The sequence below is a fragment of the Dipodomys ordii genome, unplaced genomic scaffold (genome assembly GCF_000151885.1).
Source record: "Dipodomys ordii isolate 6190 unplaced genomic scaffold, Dord_2.0 Scaffold5, whole genome shotgun sequence".
NCBI classification, from domain to species: domain Eukaryota; kingdom Metazoa; phylum Chordata; class Mammalia; order Rodentia; family Heteromyidae; genus Dipodomys; species Dipodomys ordii.
The window spans coordinates 35,344,439-35,362,325 of NW_012267221.1; the positions used below are offsets into that span (position 1 = coordinate 35,344,439).

Here is a 17,887-nt window from a genome sequence, read left to right on the forward strand (position 1 = left end):
GCATGAAAGAAAAAAACATTAAAATACATATCTAAGGGTACATTTTCCTGACATCACATTATCTGACCTTTTCCGCTTGACTCATAGATATACTAGATGAGATTTTTTTTAAATCAATGAACCAACTAGATATAAAATAAATCTTAACAAGATATTTGTGATATAAAGTCATTCTGAGAGTAAGATATAATAACTAAGTACATATATTACAAAAGAGCATTGTTTCAAATCATGACATGTCTTTTACCATATAATCATAGCAGTCTATGGTTTAAAGTATTAGTAAAAATCAACACTCTTTGTTAAAACCAACAAAAACTTAATTTGATTATAGGCATCGTAATAACTACAGATTCCTTATATGGGGTTAAAAATGAATACTTTGAAAATAATATAGAAAAGGACAGTTTTTGTTTGTTTATTTTTTACTCTTGGTACTATAAAATGCATGCCTTAAGTTTGTAGCCCTTACAATAAGACTAGAAATAACATGTGGACTCTAAAGAATGAAATGAATCTTTGTTCCTACATGATGCCGTCTGTTCAATAACACACACACAAGATCTGGTTAACAAAAAAAATTTTTTTTTGAAAAATCTGGAAAGAACTTTAATTGAAGAGAGCAAAGATAAAACAATGCTCAATTAAGACATCTAATTGAAAGACTTAGCTAGAACTGCACAACTGTCAGAAAGCCTAGTTGAGTCAAATAAAGCTGCTGGGGATATAAAATGCCACAGTACTCTAGAAAGACAATTTGTCAGTTAACATGTGATTATCATATGAAATATTTAGACAGTCATCTCAGAAAAATCAAAGCTTAAAGTGTTCACACAAAAACCTATACATCTATGTATTAGTTAGGATGATTATAATGGCACAAAATACAAACAAAATACAACGATTAAGCACAGTTGGTTACATCCCAACCATAGAACACTACTTATTGATAAAATGGAATGAGATACTAATATGCACAATGATCTGGTTGACTGTAGAGAGTGGAAAGGTTCCAGAACATTATGTGTTTTCCTTCTATTCCTGTATCACTTATAAATGACAGAATTATAGAAATGAAGAACAGATTACTAAAGTTTGCCAATGGCCTAAGGAAAGGCCTAGAATAGGGTTTTGCCTATCTAACAGCTAGATCAGAGATTCCTGTGGTAAACGAATTACTCTGCATTGTTACAATGATCAATATCCTGGTTGTGATTTGCACTGTAATTTTGTAATATGTCTCCCCTGGGAGAAACTGGAAAAGTATACACAAGACCTTCCTGTACTATTTCTTACAATTGGATGTAAATCTGAAATGATTACATAATAAACACTTAAAAAGTACGTTCCGGCCTATTTGTACTGAACTATTGATCTTATTTTAAGTAAACACAGGCCAGACAGTTATACTGCAATTCCCAGAGTAACAAAAGATAAATAATTATAGAAGCCCAACTATATAGTTTAACTCTGATTGCATGCCTTCATATACTACAAGACAGGAATTCAATTCCCTGGTAAAATGATGTTATATTATGAGGGTTTCCTACATATACAACTTCTATAGCCATCTTATTAAACTGAAAAAAAAGATGAAATATGGAGTTCATTGTGATGGTTGAATTGGCTTCTTGATTTAATAAGTCAAATATAGTCAGTGTCAACCAATTAGCCATTATTTCCTTTTCAGAATTTTTTCAAATGTTTGTAACAACACATTATTCATTACTTTGATTTTGAAGTAATTTAACAGTAGTTCCCAATATGCTTATAAAACTACTACATAACACTTTGCTGATGTTATGACATCAAATGAACAGCATGGCAAAGATGTAACCTCTCTGTTACTCAATAATTCTCTCTATGAAAATAGCTCATTGTCAAAAGAATCATATGTAATTAATAATAGGAGAAATCATTTCATCTAGTCCTTCCTCAATGTCAACTTATAAGAAGTTATTTGTTCTTTGTAGTTACAGGCTGCCTTTTAAAATATTTAGAAACAATTCTTTTTTAAAGTAATTTTTTCTCTTTGTATTTCATTAAATTACTAGAATGAAAATAGTAAGTTTCTTAGTTTTGTCTTGAGCAAAATGCCCAAGTTTAAGCCCCAGAACCAGCAAAAATAAATACAATTTTGTGGGAATATGAAGTATCTTCTAAGCAAGATATTTTTGAATGAATTATTAAAGGTCTGTCTCATAAGGCTATTTTGAGATCTGTATTAATACATATTTTTGATTTATAGACTTTTGAAGTTAAATTACAGTTATATTCTATTTTTATTTTTTTGGTCAGTCGTGGGGCTTGAATTCTGGGCTTGGGCGCTATCCCTGCGCTCTTTAGCTCAAGGCGAGCGCTCTACCACTTGAGCCACAGTGCCACTTCCAGTTTTCAAGTGGTTTATTGGAGATAAGGCTCTCAGGGACTTTTCTGCCCTGGCTGCTTTGAACCATGATCCTCAGATCTCAGTCTCCTCAGTAGCTAGGATTACAGACATGAGCCACCAGCACCTGGCTAAATTGTATATTTTTTAAAACAATCATTTTCTGCTGCCTGAAAAAAATCCCCAAATGGAATTAAATATATCAATTATAATTTTGAGAAGTCTGACAAAGTTCAGGATATCTATCTATCTATATTATCTATCTTATTTATCATCTGTATACTTTTAGTTATATCATAGATTACATATGAAAGAGGAAATTAATAAGTCTTAAAAATAGGGAATTAAAAAACACATGATACTACATGTAAACAAAAAGTACTCACCAATACAGTGGAGATCAGAAGATACTAAAAAAGACTTCAAAGGACATCTGTAGTTTTTTTGTTTATAACTGAAAAAGCCTTGAATGTCCATCAGCAGAAAGTTGGAAAAATTAATGGCAGTAAATGTATAGCATTGAAAACTAATAAAACAAATAAAACAAATGGAATATTGTGACATATGTAAAACTCAAAAAACATTATGTTACAAATGCATGTAGACACCAAAGAGTATATACTAAATGATCTATTTTCATGGATATCAAGGATAAGCAAAATTGATCCATAGTCTTATAAATTAGAGCAATGGTTACTAATGACAAATGTGATCTGACTAGAAATAAACATAGGACGCTTTCTGAGGGAATAAATATATTTCATGTACTAATAATAGGATACTTTGTTAACATGGAAATTTATCTAACCATGTGACTGTACAATTATGGTCTGTGCATTCCATTGTATATAAATCTTAACTTTCCTAGTCTTTTCCTCTCTGAAATGCAAGGACTTGGGAGTCAAAAAAACAAAATGCTTAAATAGGGATACAGATTTGACCCATTGCAACAATGAGATGTACAAGACGCTATGTTGAAAAACTAACTTTACCCTGGGGCAGGGGCGGGGGGGGCCCACAGGGCAAGGGGGGCCCACAGGGCAGGGGGGGCCCACAGGTCAGGGGGGGCCCACAGGGCAGGGCCAGGGAGGTGTAGTCATGCTGGGAGGGCAGGGATATGAGGGACAAAACAAAGGAGGAGGCTGCAACAATGCTTGATAAGAAATGTACTCATTACCATGTGATTGTAACCCCTCTGTACGATATTTTCACAATAAAAAACTCATTTAAAAAAATAAATAAAAAGAATTTTTAAGCTCTTATAATAATATATAATAATAATATGAATGATCAACAGTTTTATCAGTTAATCATACTGAGGACTTGAACATAGCATGTCTTATTAGACAGACACATTGGATGGGTAATTTAATAAATAGAAAGGTGAACTACATTTTAAAATATATTTATGTGCCAGGACTGGGGCTTCAACTGAAAGCCTGAGTTCTCTCGATTAGCTTTTTCACTCAAAGCTGGTGCTCTGCCACTTTATCCACAGAGTTCCACTTCAAGTTTTGTTCTGGTTATTTGGAAATAAGAGTCTTCCAGACTTCCCTGACTGGTAGACTTTGAACCATGATTCTCAGATCTCAGCCTCTTGAGTAGCTAGGATTAGGATTCATGTGTGAGCCACTGATGCCCAGCTTTTTTCTATAGAAGGACTTTGTGCACATATTTTGCATTTTTTTAATTATGTTAACCTCTATTTTATAATTCAAATCTTCCTTAAGCAGAAAAATGACATTGTCAATGAGATCATCTAAATTTTAAATTCTGTAACACAACTGTTTAAATTTCAGTAGTAGATTAATAGAAGCATGGTGATGTCAATATGTAATGTTACTACTAGTAACACTAATTGATGTAACCACTAATTTACTGCTAGTTGCCATTAAGACATTATAGAAATTAGTCTTACTAAATTGTTCACCATTCCTGAAATTGATTAATGCCTTTACCAAACTTCTCTTCAATGATAATAAATAAGCCTTATTTTTAGTTTATACTTAATGCAGGATAACACAAAATCAGTGAAGATATGAATGAACTAGAAGTGGGCTATCTCTAGTCAGCAATCTCTAGTCAGCTGTCCAGAGTGCAAATATTTCCTAAACCAACTTCAAGATGACAGTTACATTTTGCCCAGTTAGCCTTGTTTTACCAACAACAACAACAACAAAAACCCTGCCTACCCTTATTTGTATAAGTTTTCAAACTTCTGATTTCACCTTGCGTATTTAAGATTTATTCTGAATTTAGAATTGCTCAGTTTCACTAGGCAATAATTAGAGGATTTACCTCAAGTTTTCTACAGAAACCACCCTGCTGGCCTCATTCAGATTACCCTCCCAGAATTTAACAAACCCTTCTCACCAGGAAAAGTAAACAAATAGTACAATAGCAAGAAAAACTGCATTAGACACTGTACCTTCATTTAATAGGTTATAAATATTTAAGAAAATATCTAGGAAAAATACCACAAATGCAAGGGATGAAGAGTGGGAAGAACTTTTCCTTCTAACTTCATTAGTGGCCTCCTCTAGTATTTGTTTGCTTGTTCATTTTTGTGCTGGTCATTGAACTTGGGGCCTGGGTGCTGTCCCTGAACTTTTATGCTAAAGGCCAGCACTCCTAGGAGTGCTGCAACCCCTTTTGGCACAGCCCCATTTCTGGCTTTTTGGTGGTTAAGTGGAGATAAGAGTTTCATGAACTTTCATGCCTAGGCTGGGTTCAAACAGTAATCCTCAGGTCTCAACCTCCTGAGTAGCTAGGAGTACAGGTATGAACCACCAGAGCCTAACCTGTTTATTTTTAATATGCCTGGCAAGTTGTAGGTATTTGGCTCATGTGCTATATCCTTTTGAATAACTCCTATGAATGTCTAAACTAGATTCACAGTGAATTTTGTTTCAATTGATTCAAAGAGCAGTCAGACATACTGCTATTAAAATGGCAATCTTCTTTGATTTTTACAAAGGCTGAAGAGATAACGTTAACAATTGGACAAGCATTTGATCTGGCATACAGGAAGTTTCTAGAATCTGGAGGAAAAGATGTGGAAACAAGAAAACAGATTGCAGGGTTACAGAAAAGAGTGAGTAAATTAAAGTTGTTGGTTCACATTTGTGTCGTGTAAGTACAGGAAACTTGCATAGCATCAAACAAGTTAATAGAACCATCATTATATTTCCCTTTCACTAGTTCCCTTCACTGTGCTCTTAAGATTTTTTTTTCATTCCTGATCCCCTGCAGTTGTTTTTTTTTTAATTTTTATATTGAATTCCCACAAGAACTTAGTGTTCTCATGTGATTTTTTGCTTCACTTCCTGATGCGTCTCATGGGGATCAGAGCAGCAGAAGCAGCAGATGTTGGGTAAGTGGTTCCCCAGGAAGCTCAGATTCCTTTGTAATTATATTACACCCCTTCTCCATTCTTCTGCATCACCAGGAGCAAATTTCACTGTCATGTGGTCACACTGCAAGACTGCTAGTATAAATTGCCCAGCACATCAAGAACATACAGAGATGACACATTTAGGAACATAAAATTTGCACACACATAAAATATGTTTTAAATTGAATGTGTCTCTCCAATGACCTAGAATCCTCCAGTACTGCCCAAGGTTTTTCAAATAATTGTCTGCTGTGTGCAGGCAATTAATTCTAAATAGTATATAAATTCTAAATAGTATAAATACATTCTAAATAGCATAAATAAAAATTCTAAATAGTATACATTATAAATAGTACAAAATGTTATTTGTTAAATTAACCAATAGAAAACCCACTATCTTTCAAGCAAATAAATAAATAAATAAATCCTGAAAGTTACTCAATGACCACTTGCTTTTTAGATCCAAGACTTAGAAACAGAAAATATGGAACTTAAAAATAAAGTACAAGATTTGGAAAACCAGTTAAGGATAACTCAAGTATCAACATCTCCAGTAAGTATATTGAATATGTATATGTTTCATTTGAGAAAAGATTTATAAGATGAGATGTCTCTGGGTCAGAAATTCTTTAAAAGTTCAAACAATACTTTTTGATCAATTATTTAAGGATGGAGAGAGATGTCTTATAAAACAATTAGGCTAATTAGGAGAGTTAAATCATCTAGGTAATACAGAGTACTTATTTTCCCTTTCCTCTTTCATGATATATTTTCTACAAATTCAGACCTGAGTTTGATGATCAAGTTTAATATACTCTTTCTCTTGGAGCATGTTCTTTCTCTCATCCCAAGTGGTTACTGTTCATTGAGGTTACAAGTAATGACCTATGCCCATCTACTCCTGCAGAGCTGAACTTCGTTATAGAATCTAGAATGAAAACATGACTGAATATTGTTTCTGCAATTACATAGCAAGGTTCCTTCTGGGAGTATAGCAGTTTTATTGCAGACACTAAAATGAGTGGCTGTCTCAGCAGACAATAGTCAAGTATTAGTAGTTAAATTATTTCTGACTTGTTGCAAGTTTAAAGTCCAGAATTTTTCCAGTGCTATGTGTGATATCAATCATTACCTAATTTTAGTAAAGAGAATTGTTTTTGGAGGAAGGTAGAATTTAAGGCAGTATGTTTTCAAAGCTGAAAATCTGTTTTTTCTCTTTGAATGATCTGCACTAATGATAGTCTCCCTTAATGTATATGTTATTCACTGAAAATATTTAATATCTAATTTATGTTCTGTTCTATGGCATGAAATTTAATTGTAAGAGTTTTTAAAAATTACAAAACTGTTATATGTTATGTGTGTGTGTGTATGTGTTTGTGTGTGTGTAAAACACAAAACCAGAAAGAATCATCAAGAAGAAGAACGCCACTGTAAGAACTTTAGGCTTCAAACTCGCCATGCCCTGGAAATAGGTCAAATATTTTCCATTATTCTTTTCCATGTTCCAAACTGAAAATAGGTCTTTCCATTGTTTGAATAGGGTTGGTTAAAAAAAAAAAAGGAGATAATATGGCTCAGAAGAGAGAGGTTGAGAGTGAAGTATTGAACCTCCGGCATGGACAATGAGTTACTGAAGGATCACATTCTGGGTTTATAAGGGTCATAAGGAAGTAGCTGTGTCTGGAAGTCATTGCATTTGCTTTGATCCAGCCTCGTGGTGACAGAGGAATTGAAGAGATATATCAGAATTCTGAATGAAAATCTAAAGCTTGTTTATCTTGTGTGTCCTCTGTTTTTGAGGGGCAAGATTTGGGAGAACCAAAAAGGTTTGGAAACAATGATCAAACTGATTTCACCCATAATTTGTTTTCTATCTGCACAGCAGATACTGCTGGAGACTAGCAAAAGGGTAACTGAAAAGAAGGTAGGTCAGGGTTGGGGTTATGAAGTTCCACTGGTGATCTGTGCTTAGCCAATCAGTCACAGATATGGTGAAGAGTGAACAGAACAGAACCTTGTTTTGGTTTCTTGGACTATTTGGCTATGAAATACAGACTACAAATATATGCATTTATCTAGGTATTGTTATTGAACAGTCAGTTACACAAAGACAAGAGAAATCATTAAAATAGTTACTAAAATATATTACTTCTTATGAAGTTGAGACAGTTAATAATCATTTTAGGTGCTGTGTTTATGCCAATGTAAGTCTACCTGAATAAAATACCTCAAATGCTACAACTAAAATTTGAATGAAAGATGAAATCACTTTCTGTAAACCACATTTTTGCATTTAAAATGATATTCACAAAAGGGTGTCATTGATCATTATACAAATAATGCAAATGACAACTTTGTAAATCTGTGTTTTTGACATACTGATACCTTTATTTATACATTTTCTTTAACTCTAAAATTACTTAGTACCAATGCTTTGTATATTATCATATGACGTTAAACTTTATGATACACTGAAGGATGCCTATTTTCTCTTCAAAATAAAAAATTAAGATAAAAATTAGAAGACATTAGATTAAATGAAATAAGCTAGGCACAAGAAGACAAATACTACATAATCTTACTTATTCTTGGAAAAACAAGTTAATGTTATTGGGAGAGAAAATAGGATGGGCTGAGTTATGAGATGGGACTGGAAGAATTCAGGGAGATGTTAGTCAAATGTACAAAAATTCAGTTGGGCAGGAAGAGTAGGTCCCATGATATAATCAATAACAATATACTTCAATGCTTGAATAACAATATACTTGAAAATAGCGAGAATGTTTCAACTATCTCCAGACTTAAGTGATAGGTGAAAGTGAAATAGAAACAATTTTCATTAAAAATTATGTTGGAAACAAACTTTACAACTTTGCAGGGGAGGAGAAGTGAGGAAGGGAAGAGGGGAGGGAGCAGGAGAAAACGAGGGAGAGGGTAGCACTGTTCAAAAAGAAATGTACTCATTACCCTATATATGTAACTAACCCCTCCGCATATCACTTTTACAATAAAAAAGTAATGATTGGATTAAAAAATGAACTCAAAGATATTTTAAGCTGATAAAATTTAGGTGTAAGATTTAAGTGCAAAATATTCAAAATATAAATTGATAGTTTATGTGGTCAAATGATTTGGGAAATGATGTATGTGTTACCATGCATCTATCTATCTATCTACTATCTATCTATCTATCTATCTAGAGAGATTGAGTGACTGAGGTTTGAAGTCAAAGCTTTTCTTGTTCTAGGCAGGTGCTCAACCACTTGAGCCATGTCCCCAACCCATTTTACTTCAGTTCTTTTTTTTTTAACATTTTTATGCATCAACTAGTCTGGACCAAAGTTTTAATATTTATGCTTTCCATATAGGTGGACTATAATCTTTATATTTATACTTCCCTGTAGCTGTGGTAACAGGTATGAATCACCATGCCCAGTTTTATTGGTTGAGATGGGGTTGTGCAATCATTTTACCTGGGCTGGTGTCTAGTTGTAATCCTCCTGATCTCTTCAACAACTGGGATTACAGACATTAACCCTTGTTCCTGGCTACATGCTTTTATTTTTTAAAAGACAGTTGATATTTTTGTTTTTCATTTTCATTTTTATTTATGTACCTCTGAAATAGTTATTTGATGCTAGTAATGCTATATTTAAAATGAGCTCCCAATTTTCTGACATTAAATAGAAATAAATGAGTTTATGTTGCTTGGAATTATTTAATATGAAAGTTTGTCATGTCTATAAATATTTCAAATATTTACTATTGATCCAAACTATTGAAATTTTATTTTAAAATTTTAGATAGTTAAAATATAAATTTAACATATAAGCCTCTCTCAATAGCTTACCATAGATCTGAAGTAAAACCCATTTCTGTTGTCAGAAATGTTTTAAATCTTTTCTTATGAAATTTGAATCTTGTTTTATAGGACTCAAGGTTAGACCACAAAGCACCTCACAGATTGCCTCATAGGTACCAAATAAACTCTAGAACTTGTTTGTTTTGAGTTCAGAAGACTTGCAGATAGAATACTGCACAATTATTGTTATTCTCAGCAGTTTGTTAAAGAATTAGAGACAAAAAAAATAGAGACAATGTTCTCTGCATTAATTAAAGAAGAATCATCATAATGACTTATGGATCCCATTATGTACATGAAAATTGTAACATAGGTAAGTTCAGGATATACAGTTAATTCGGCATCAGATCCTCAGAAAGCTTTCAGTATGTTATGAGGAAATTCTGCAAAGCAGATGACTCTAGACATGTACAAGGATCTACTCAGAATGTTTACATGTCTCTGTCAGTTGGTCCAGCCATGAGCCCCCTTTCAGGAAGATGAAATTGGCTTTGATAATGTTCATAATACATATCACTGTATCACATTCAGATTGTAGAAATCCTCTCACTTATTTTAGACTGTAGTCTTAAATGAACATTTAGATACACTGAAAAATTTCCGTTACTTGACTTTGCTTTTGCTTTTCTGCTGTGCTCTCGTGGTTTGGCAATAGATTAGAGGTTGGGCTTTTCACCATTTGGTACTGATTACTTAGGAACAATCTGATTTCCATTCATTATATTCACATGGCAGTGTTGCTTGTATTTATATTAGAAAAGGGTTTATTCTGCCCTCCTAGTCTTGTGAACACCTCAGAAGATTGTTGCATTATCTATGCACACATACCAAGTTAAATCAAATTGTTCCTCTTGACTCATTAACGAGTGCTAACATTTTGCCATATTGGTTCTAGACATTTTTAAACAAATCAGATTATTGTCAGGAAGTTAGATGAATAAAATTATAGTTCTCAAGAATATTGGACATTCTACTGCAGATCAAAACAAATGTCCCCTTTCAATGAAACCTAGTGTTGATAAAATTTGACAACATTGTAGCCACTGATTACACTTGATAAGACTATTATAACCTAGAATACGTATTTTCACTGTGGGTAAACAAACCTGCTTATTTAATTTTCCACAGTGCTCTCTGAAGTATTCTTGAAGTCAAGATGGGGAAGAGCAGATTGTGAAAACTCTCAATTACACAAGACACCCAGCATGAGTTTTTAAACAAAGACAGTTGAAACATAAACATCAGTACAAGAACGTTTGGTGCCCACAAGAACTGATTACTAGTCCCCAACTTCACTTTTATAATTGCTAGTTGCAACAAAGATGACTTAGGAGAAGTAAATTCTATCTAAAAGAAGTAAATATGTTGCCTTTATAGCTCTGATAAGTCCCTGATGAAGTCGTTTTGCCACTCTTTCTCTGTGTGATCTGTAGAGACTCACAGCACTTAACATGGAAGCCTTTTGAATATGATAGGTTTTACCTTTAAGAGGTTAATACAAACCGAGCATGGACCTAGAAACCTGAGAACTACATTTCTGGTGGTTTAAATTCTAAATCATCAACTCATTAATTTTAAAATGTACCATAAAAAACAACATGGCAATCTAGAACAATCTACTAGAGCATTTTCCTTACGATTATTTTACCCACATTTAGTGTAATATAATCTTTCAGTTTCCTAACTAAAAATTTTACTGAAACCATCATTTTTTTAAATTACAAAATTTATTTTAAAATATAATCCCAAATGAAAATTTAAATTTCTAATTTTTTAATGACTGTGAAAAATCATATTTTAGTCTGGATTTTTTTGGGGGGGGTCAGTCATTGGGCTTGAACTCTGAACCTGGGCTCTGTCTCTGAACTCTTCAGCTTTTTTGGGGGGGGGGTTCGGTCGTGGGGCCTGAACTCTGAGCCTGGGCGCTGTCCCTCAGCTCTTCAGCTCAAGGCTAGTGCTCTACCACTTGAGCCACAGCGCCACTTCCGGCTTTTTTTCTTTTTGCTTATGTGGTGCTGGGGAATCGAATCCAGGGCTTCATGCATGCAAGGCAAGCACTCTACCACTGAGCCACCTTCCCAGCCCATGAACTCTTCAGCTTTTGAGTCACAGTACCACTTCCAGTTTTCTGGTGGTTAATTGGAGAGAAGAATCTCTCAACTTCCCTTGCCTGGGCTTGCTGTGAACCGTGATCCTCAGATCTCAGCCTTCTGAGTAGCTAGGCATGAGCCACCAGCACCTGGCTTTTAGTCTGGAATTTATTTTATATTTAAAAGGAGTCTGGAGGTTTATGCTGCCAATATAATTAATAGAAGAGAATAAAATTTCAATGTCCTAGTATTTCTGTATATATATATAATATAATAGCTCAGACTTTATATAATTTTAATGCAATTATTTTATTGTTTAAATAGCTAATGATAGGATTGCATCCCTGTTGTGATATTCATCTAGTTGTCACAGGAAAATAGCAACCAGAGCCTAATCTATAGCAACTACAAATCTCAAATGTGACTCTTACTATTATTATGCCTTAATAGCTAAACAACTCCTGCACAATTAACAAGTAATTTTTGAGGGTAGAATTCTCCTTGATATAGAAACGTGAGATTTCTTTTTTGTTTTTGTATTTTGCCTTTCCTGGGGCTTGTTCTCAGGGCCAGGGCACTGTCCCCGAGCCTCCTTATGCTTGAGGCTAGCACTCTTCCACTTGAGCCACAGCACCATTTCTGGCTTTTTCTGGATAGTTTATTGGAGATGAGAGTCTCAAGGATGGTTTTTTTTTTATTATTGTAGTTTGTTGAATATGAGTATCATGGACTTTCCTGCCCAAGTTGGCTTTGAACTGCGATCCTCAGATCTCAACCTCCTGAGTAGCTCAGATTATAGACGTAGCCACTAGCAACCACAACCAGTTGTAGTCTTTATTTTTCCATTTATTTTCCCAGAGGAAGGAGCATCCTGAGAAAACATGATTATTAACGGAGTACCTTTATATTAAGCTATTTTGACTTGGCCGTTTTGAGGCATCTGGGAGGATTTTCTGGCTAATGTATGTCATATAATATAAGTAATTCTGCCATGTATGCATATTACTAGAGTCAAATATAACTGAGAATATCTGTGATTTACTTCCGAACTCAATCTTTTCTTCAACTGAAGTCTCTCATTTTCCCCGTTTCCACAAATGTGGAAGCTGATAGTTGTTGGGTAATAAATGTTCCTCAAACTTGTTGGTCCTTCTTGTTTTAGTTCACTAACTTTGACAATTAGGTTTGTCAGAAGTCACATTTTGTTTGCTGCATCAAAGTCCTATCAATATTGGTTGAAAATCCTTGTCCATTGTGACTTTTAACTTAGGAGTACAGCTCTAGACTAAAGCTACAGACATGATCCTTTTAGTCTGAACACTGGAAATAACCAAGCCCACTAGGCAAAGCCTTATAGGGAAAGCTGGCCTTCCTCACACCAGTTGGCACAGAGTTTGAAGAAACTGAGACCTAAGTCCCACTGGCCAGCCATGCTCCTATGTATATCTGCGTTTCTAGCTTTGAGTTAGAGGCCTCTTTCGGAGCCCTTGGCCAAAGACACACTGAAATGCTTCTGCCTTCACTGTGTTATTCTGGATATCTTGGAGATACTTTCTCCTCTATGACTTAGTATTCAGTATTGTCTAAATCTAGTCTTTCCCTTTCCCTTTTCCTTCTCTCTGTCCCCTTCTGCAAAGATCCTGAGGGACTTTTTGCCCAGGCTCTATCAACTAAAAGCCAGTGCCCAACTTGGGTAATGATACTCTGACCTATGTCCAGTGTGATTTCATGTGGGGAATATGGAGCGGTGATGGGCTAGGCAGTTTCTTCCTGTTCTCCTGCTTCTACAACTGCAGTTAGTGAATAAAGAGTTAATAATTAGTTTTAGTTTTAGTTTAGTTCATTGATGTCTATGGCATTCGATAGCTAGGCTCTCTCCAGTTCAGCTCTCAGAAGTAAGTTTCCCTGCTTTATGGGAAATAATCTCTAAAAACCATCCAAATAAATGTGTTAAGAAACAGGTGCTATGGGGGCTGGGAAGGTGGCTCAGTGGTAGAGGGCTTGCCTTGCATGCATGAGGCGCCCTGGGTTCGATTCCTCAGCACCACATAAGCAGAAAAGAAAACAAAAAGCCAGACGTGGCTCTGTGGCTCAAATGGTAGAGTGCTAGCCTTGAGCTGAAGAGCTGAGGGACAGCACCCAGGCCTAGAGTTCAGGCCCCATGACCGGATTCCCCCCCCCGCCCCCAAAAGAAACTGTTATTATACATAGAGTCACATTTTGACTTTATTGAGATTATTGACAGCTCCCTCTTTCCAGTCCCCAAACATGTTACAATTGAAAACCCTCAACACTTCATAGGAAAGGCAAGATGAGTAGGACCAGTCTGTTCAAAATTAGTTCATCAGACTAGATCATAGTGAATTTTTGGACCTTAATTACTGTGTCTATTACCATTAAAAAACACAACTGTGCCATTAGTAATAGTTACAAAGAATGTCTTGAGCATTACACTTAAAAGGCATGTGATAATGTTTTTTGAAAATTGCTCAGATCTGTACTTAGAAGAGTTCACTCCTATTTTACTGAGGTCTCACTACCATCTTTGATCTCTTGTCATTTCATTGCACAGATTTATTTTGGCTTGATCTAAAACAAATCTCAAGATTTTCCAATTTCTTCTGTACTGTTTACTTCTCATGCTCTAGTGAAGCCAATATTATATTTAATCTACCTAAAATTATGATATCTCAATGAAAAATGATCAAAGCAATCAAGAACCTCAAGATTACCACACTAAGCAAATCAGCTTCAACAAGCAAATCAGCTTCAACAATGTGTTCAAACTTCACTGAAGTTAGTGTGAAAGTATACTATTGTTTTCACAAAACATCCTTTTACAAATGAATTTTCATACCTACCTTTCCCTTCTTCCATCCCTTCTTCCTTCTCCTTAGCATATTTCTCTCTGTGTTGTTCCTTTACAGCTGCTGCACCAAATGTCTGATCATGAGCCACCTGGGCTTCAGAGACGCTCATCTTCTCTTTGGCATAGTAGTGATGCTTCATCTCCTTGTCTAAATATGTCTTCCATTTCTGTCACTCCTGTCAACTCGTCTGATTCCAGACTATCACTGGGACTGTTAATACCTCCACCTTCTAAAAGTGGCCTTCCTAAGCCAGGCAGTGAGCACAGCATTCCAAGACCTCATGTAATTTGGAAAACAAAAACTTCCTTTTACTTATTTTTTTACTTCTTCCAGAATGTTTACTTTATGTAGTAATAAAAATGGCAGGCAGATTTTGAATTAATGTGATGGGATCTGAAACCTTGGTATGCCATTTTTATTTCCTTTGATAGTGTGATATCAGAGGTTCTAGCAGAGAATGATGACAGTATACAAGTCCACATAGATAAAATAAGATAAATAGTTCAAATAACCCATAAGACATGATTGCCAGGAAATGAGGTCACTGGTAATGTGTATATACAAAAGAGTTTTTGTATAGTTAGTGCAAAAAGAGCAACATCTAGATTGATCTGAAATAAATCTAATTTGAATGAAATAAAAGTTAGGACAGGAAGACGAGTGTCTCTTTTAAGGACACTAGTCTTGAAAGAGCCCTGAAAAAAAACAGGAAGAAGGAAAAAAACAAAAAGAGGAGAGGCTTCAGCAGTTTAAAAAAAATTTAAAAAGGACAGGTATTTGGTCCTTTGTTTTATTTTCAATGACAGTTAGGATATGAGTACTTTTTATTTTTTCCTGAGAAGGAGGAGAGTTATGAAAAGCAGGGAATAGAAGGGATGAGATAATTAAGAGAGTAATATTCTTGAATAAAAAGCAGGGGTTTAGAGATGCTGAAAGCCAACTGTTAAAGGGAAGGAGATGAGAGCAGTTTTTTCCTGCATGAAAAAATACACTATTATACATTTTAACTGAATAGCAAATCCATCACTCTGCACATATAACCGGCCTCATTTTGTCATCACCTATATCATCTATGAATCAGAAATGAATATGTTCTGAGAAATAACCAGTCAATCTCTGTTCATGATCCAATAGGAATAGTAAGCCTTTTTTCTCTCTTATTTCTTCAAGAGGGGAATTCTCTTTTATTCATGATCAGGTCAGACAATTCCTATAGATTATACTAAGGTATTTTCCTTTTTTTGACAAGGTGATGATTATTTCCTGGCTACCTTATAGGACTTTTATTTCCCCTGCATCTGTTCTGTATTGAAACCCAGGTTATACTGATTTTATGGTATACTGGTAATTATTAATTTATTTTGTAAAATGATTGATTATTACAAAAGCTTAAAATTGTCAGTAATGAAATACAACACATATATCCAGTTGTCATTCTACTTATAAAGTCAAATTAAGATGTACTCTAAGAATATAAAAATATTCAGTGCATTTGAATTTTTGTAATTGGGAAAGCAGGTCACTGCCGATTTTTTCTGCTTACTGTATTACAGATAGCATATTTTATGCAGTTCCCCACATTTCTAATTTTCTGATATGAATGTCTAGTATTTCTAGATACATAAAAATCTATCCAATGCTGTATGCTCATCTACAATTACATTGCTGCTATCTTTGGTAGCATTTTTCAGAGTATTTTTACAGAAATTTCCTTCAAACATTTGGCATAACAGATTAAACTATGACAGTGTCAATATTTTTGTTTTTAATACATGAGTGGTAAGTTATGATTCAACTGAATTCATTTATAATTTCTATATTCATATGAAATAGGTGTCTCCATGCTAACGCATATCATCATCATTACAGGCAGGCAGTGTGACATCTAAGTCTCCCTCCACTGACATCTTCGATATGATTCCATTTTCGCCAATGTCACACCAGTCTTCCACACCTGCGCGCAATGGCACACAGCCCCCTCCTGTACCTAGTAGATCTACAGAGATCAGTAAGTGTTCTAAGTAAGTCAGTATGTGTGGCTGCACTGGGATATAATTGAAATGTTTCACACTTTGTGCAAAATGACAAGCTCATTAAACACTTGGATCACTGAAGTGCTATTTTTATGCATATACTGCACCCAGTAATTGTTTACAATTATAAATTGTAGTAATCCAGAATATACTATTAAAGACATCCATATTTGCAGTGGAAACTTATTGTATGAAAAATAATCTTTTGGTGTAGGTTTATTGAAACTACAATAAAATTATCTAATTACTTGTTTACTATGGTTAGGGATATATTTTAAATGTTTTACTTTGTCTAAAAAATAAGTGATGGTAATAATTTCAGTATTTAAACATGTTTAATAGGGGATAGAGATATTATTATTGTAGAATATACAAATAGCCTCTGGAGAAAAATATATGGATTATTTGAATTTTATGATTTGTTTATATATTAACCTTTTGAAATGATTTTTCTTTGATAATCAAGATACTATAAAGACATTGATTTGTCTGATTTATCTTCTATGTATCTTCAAGAAGCATCAAAGTGTGTCCTCTTTTAGCATCTTGGTTATATATTGATCTGTACCCCCATCACATAAACAGAAAGAAGTTTTTAATGGTCAGGAGTCTGTCTCTTAATCCCTTAGGAAAATTGAAGAAATGAGAAATTGCTTATTACACTTTATTGCATTCTTTCTAACTCACATTATAATATTTTGAATATAATTCTGAACTTTTAATCAAGCACTCTAATACCTGGCAGGATAGTTTATTTCTTTTTGCCTGTAGAACTTAAAAAGTACATTGTGTTAAGTATTATTTATAAGTGGTTATATACATTTTGTGTTAAGTATTTAAAACAATAACCATCAAAGCTCTCAATTAAAACAACTTTATGCTTGGCCCTGGTGACTCATGTCTATAATCCTAGCTACTCAGGAGATCTGAGGATCATTGTTTGAGGTGAGCCTAGGAAAAAATGTGCATGAGATGATTAACTTCAATTAACCAACAAAAGGATCAGAAGTGGAAATATGGCTCAAATGGTAGAGTGCTAGCATTGAGCAAAAAAAAAAAAAAATTCAAGGACAGACTTTAAGTCTAGAGTTAAAGCCCCAGGACCAACACACACACACACACACACACACACACACACACAAAATGTTGGCATTGCACACACACACACACAATGTTGGCATTGTACCTAAATAAAGTTGTTACAGGAAGATGTAGAAATGGTCGACAGGTACATGGAAAAGATTCAATA

At 34.4% G+C, this 17,887-nt stretch overlaps 1 protein-coding gene across 2 annotated transcripts in view; it reads left to right on the top strand.

The window, feature by feature from the left end:
- The window catches only part of Gulp1 (GULP, engulfment adaptor PTB domain containing 1), a 240,301-nt gene that overhangs the window by 215,953 nt on the left and 6,461 nt on the right, over nt 1–17,887 (top strand). For both annotated transcript variants that reach the window (XM_013027918.1, XM_013027924.1), the window contains 3 exons: nt 5,364–5,480; nt 6,241–6,333; nt 16,475–16,613. In XM_013027918.1, the coding sequence (XP_012883372.1) occupies nt 5,364–5,480; nt 6,241–6,333; nt 16,475–16,613 (349 nt within the window). The remainder of the gene's footprint in view (nt 1–5,363; nt 5,481–6,240; nt 6,334–16,474; nt 16,614–17,887) is intronic.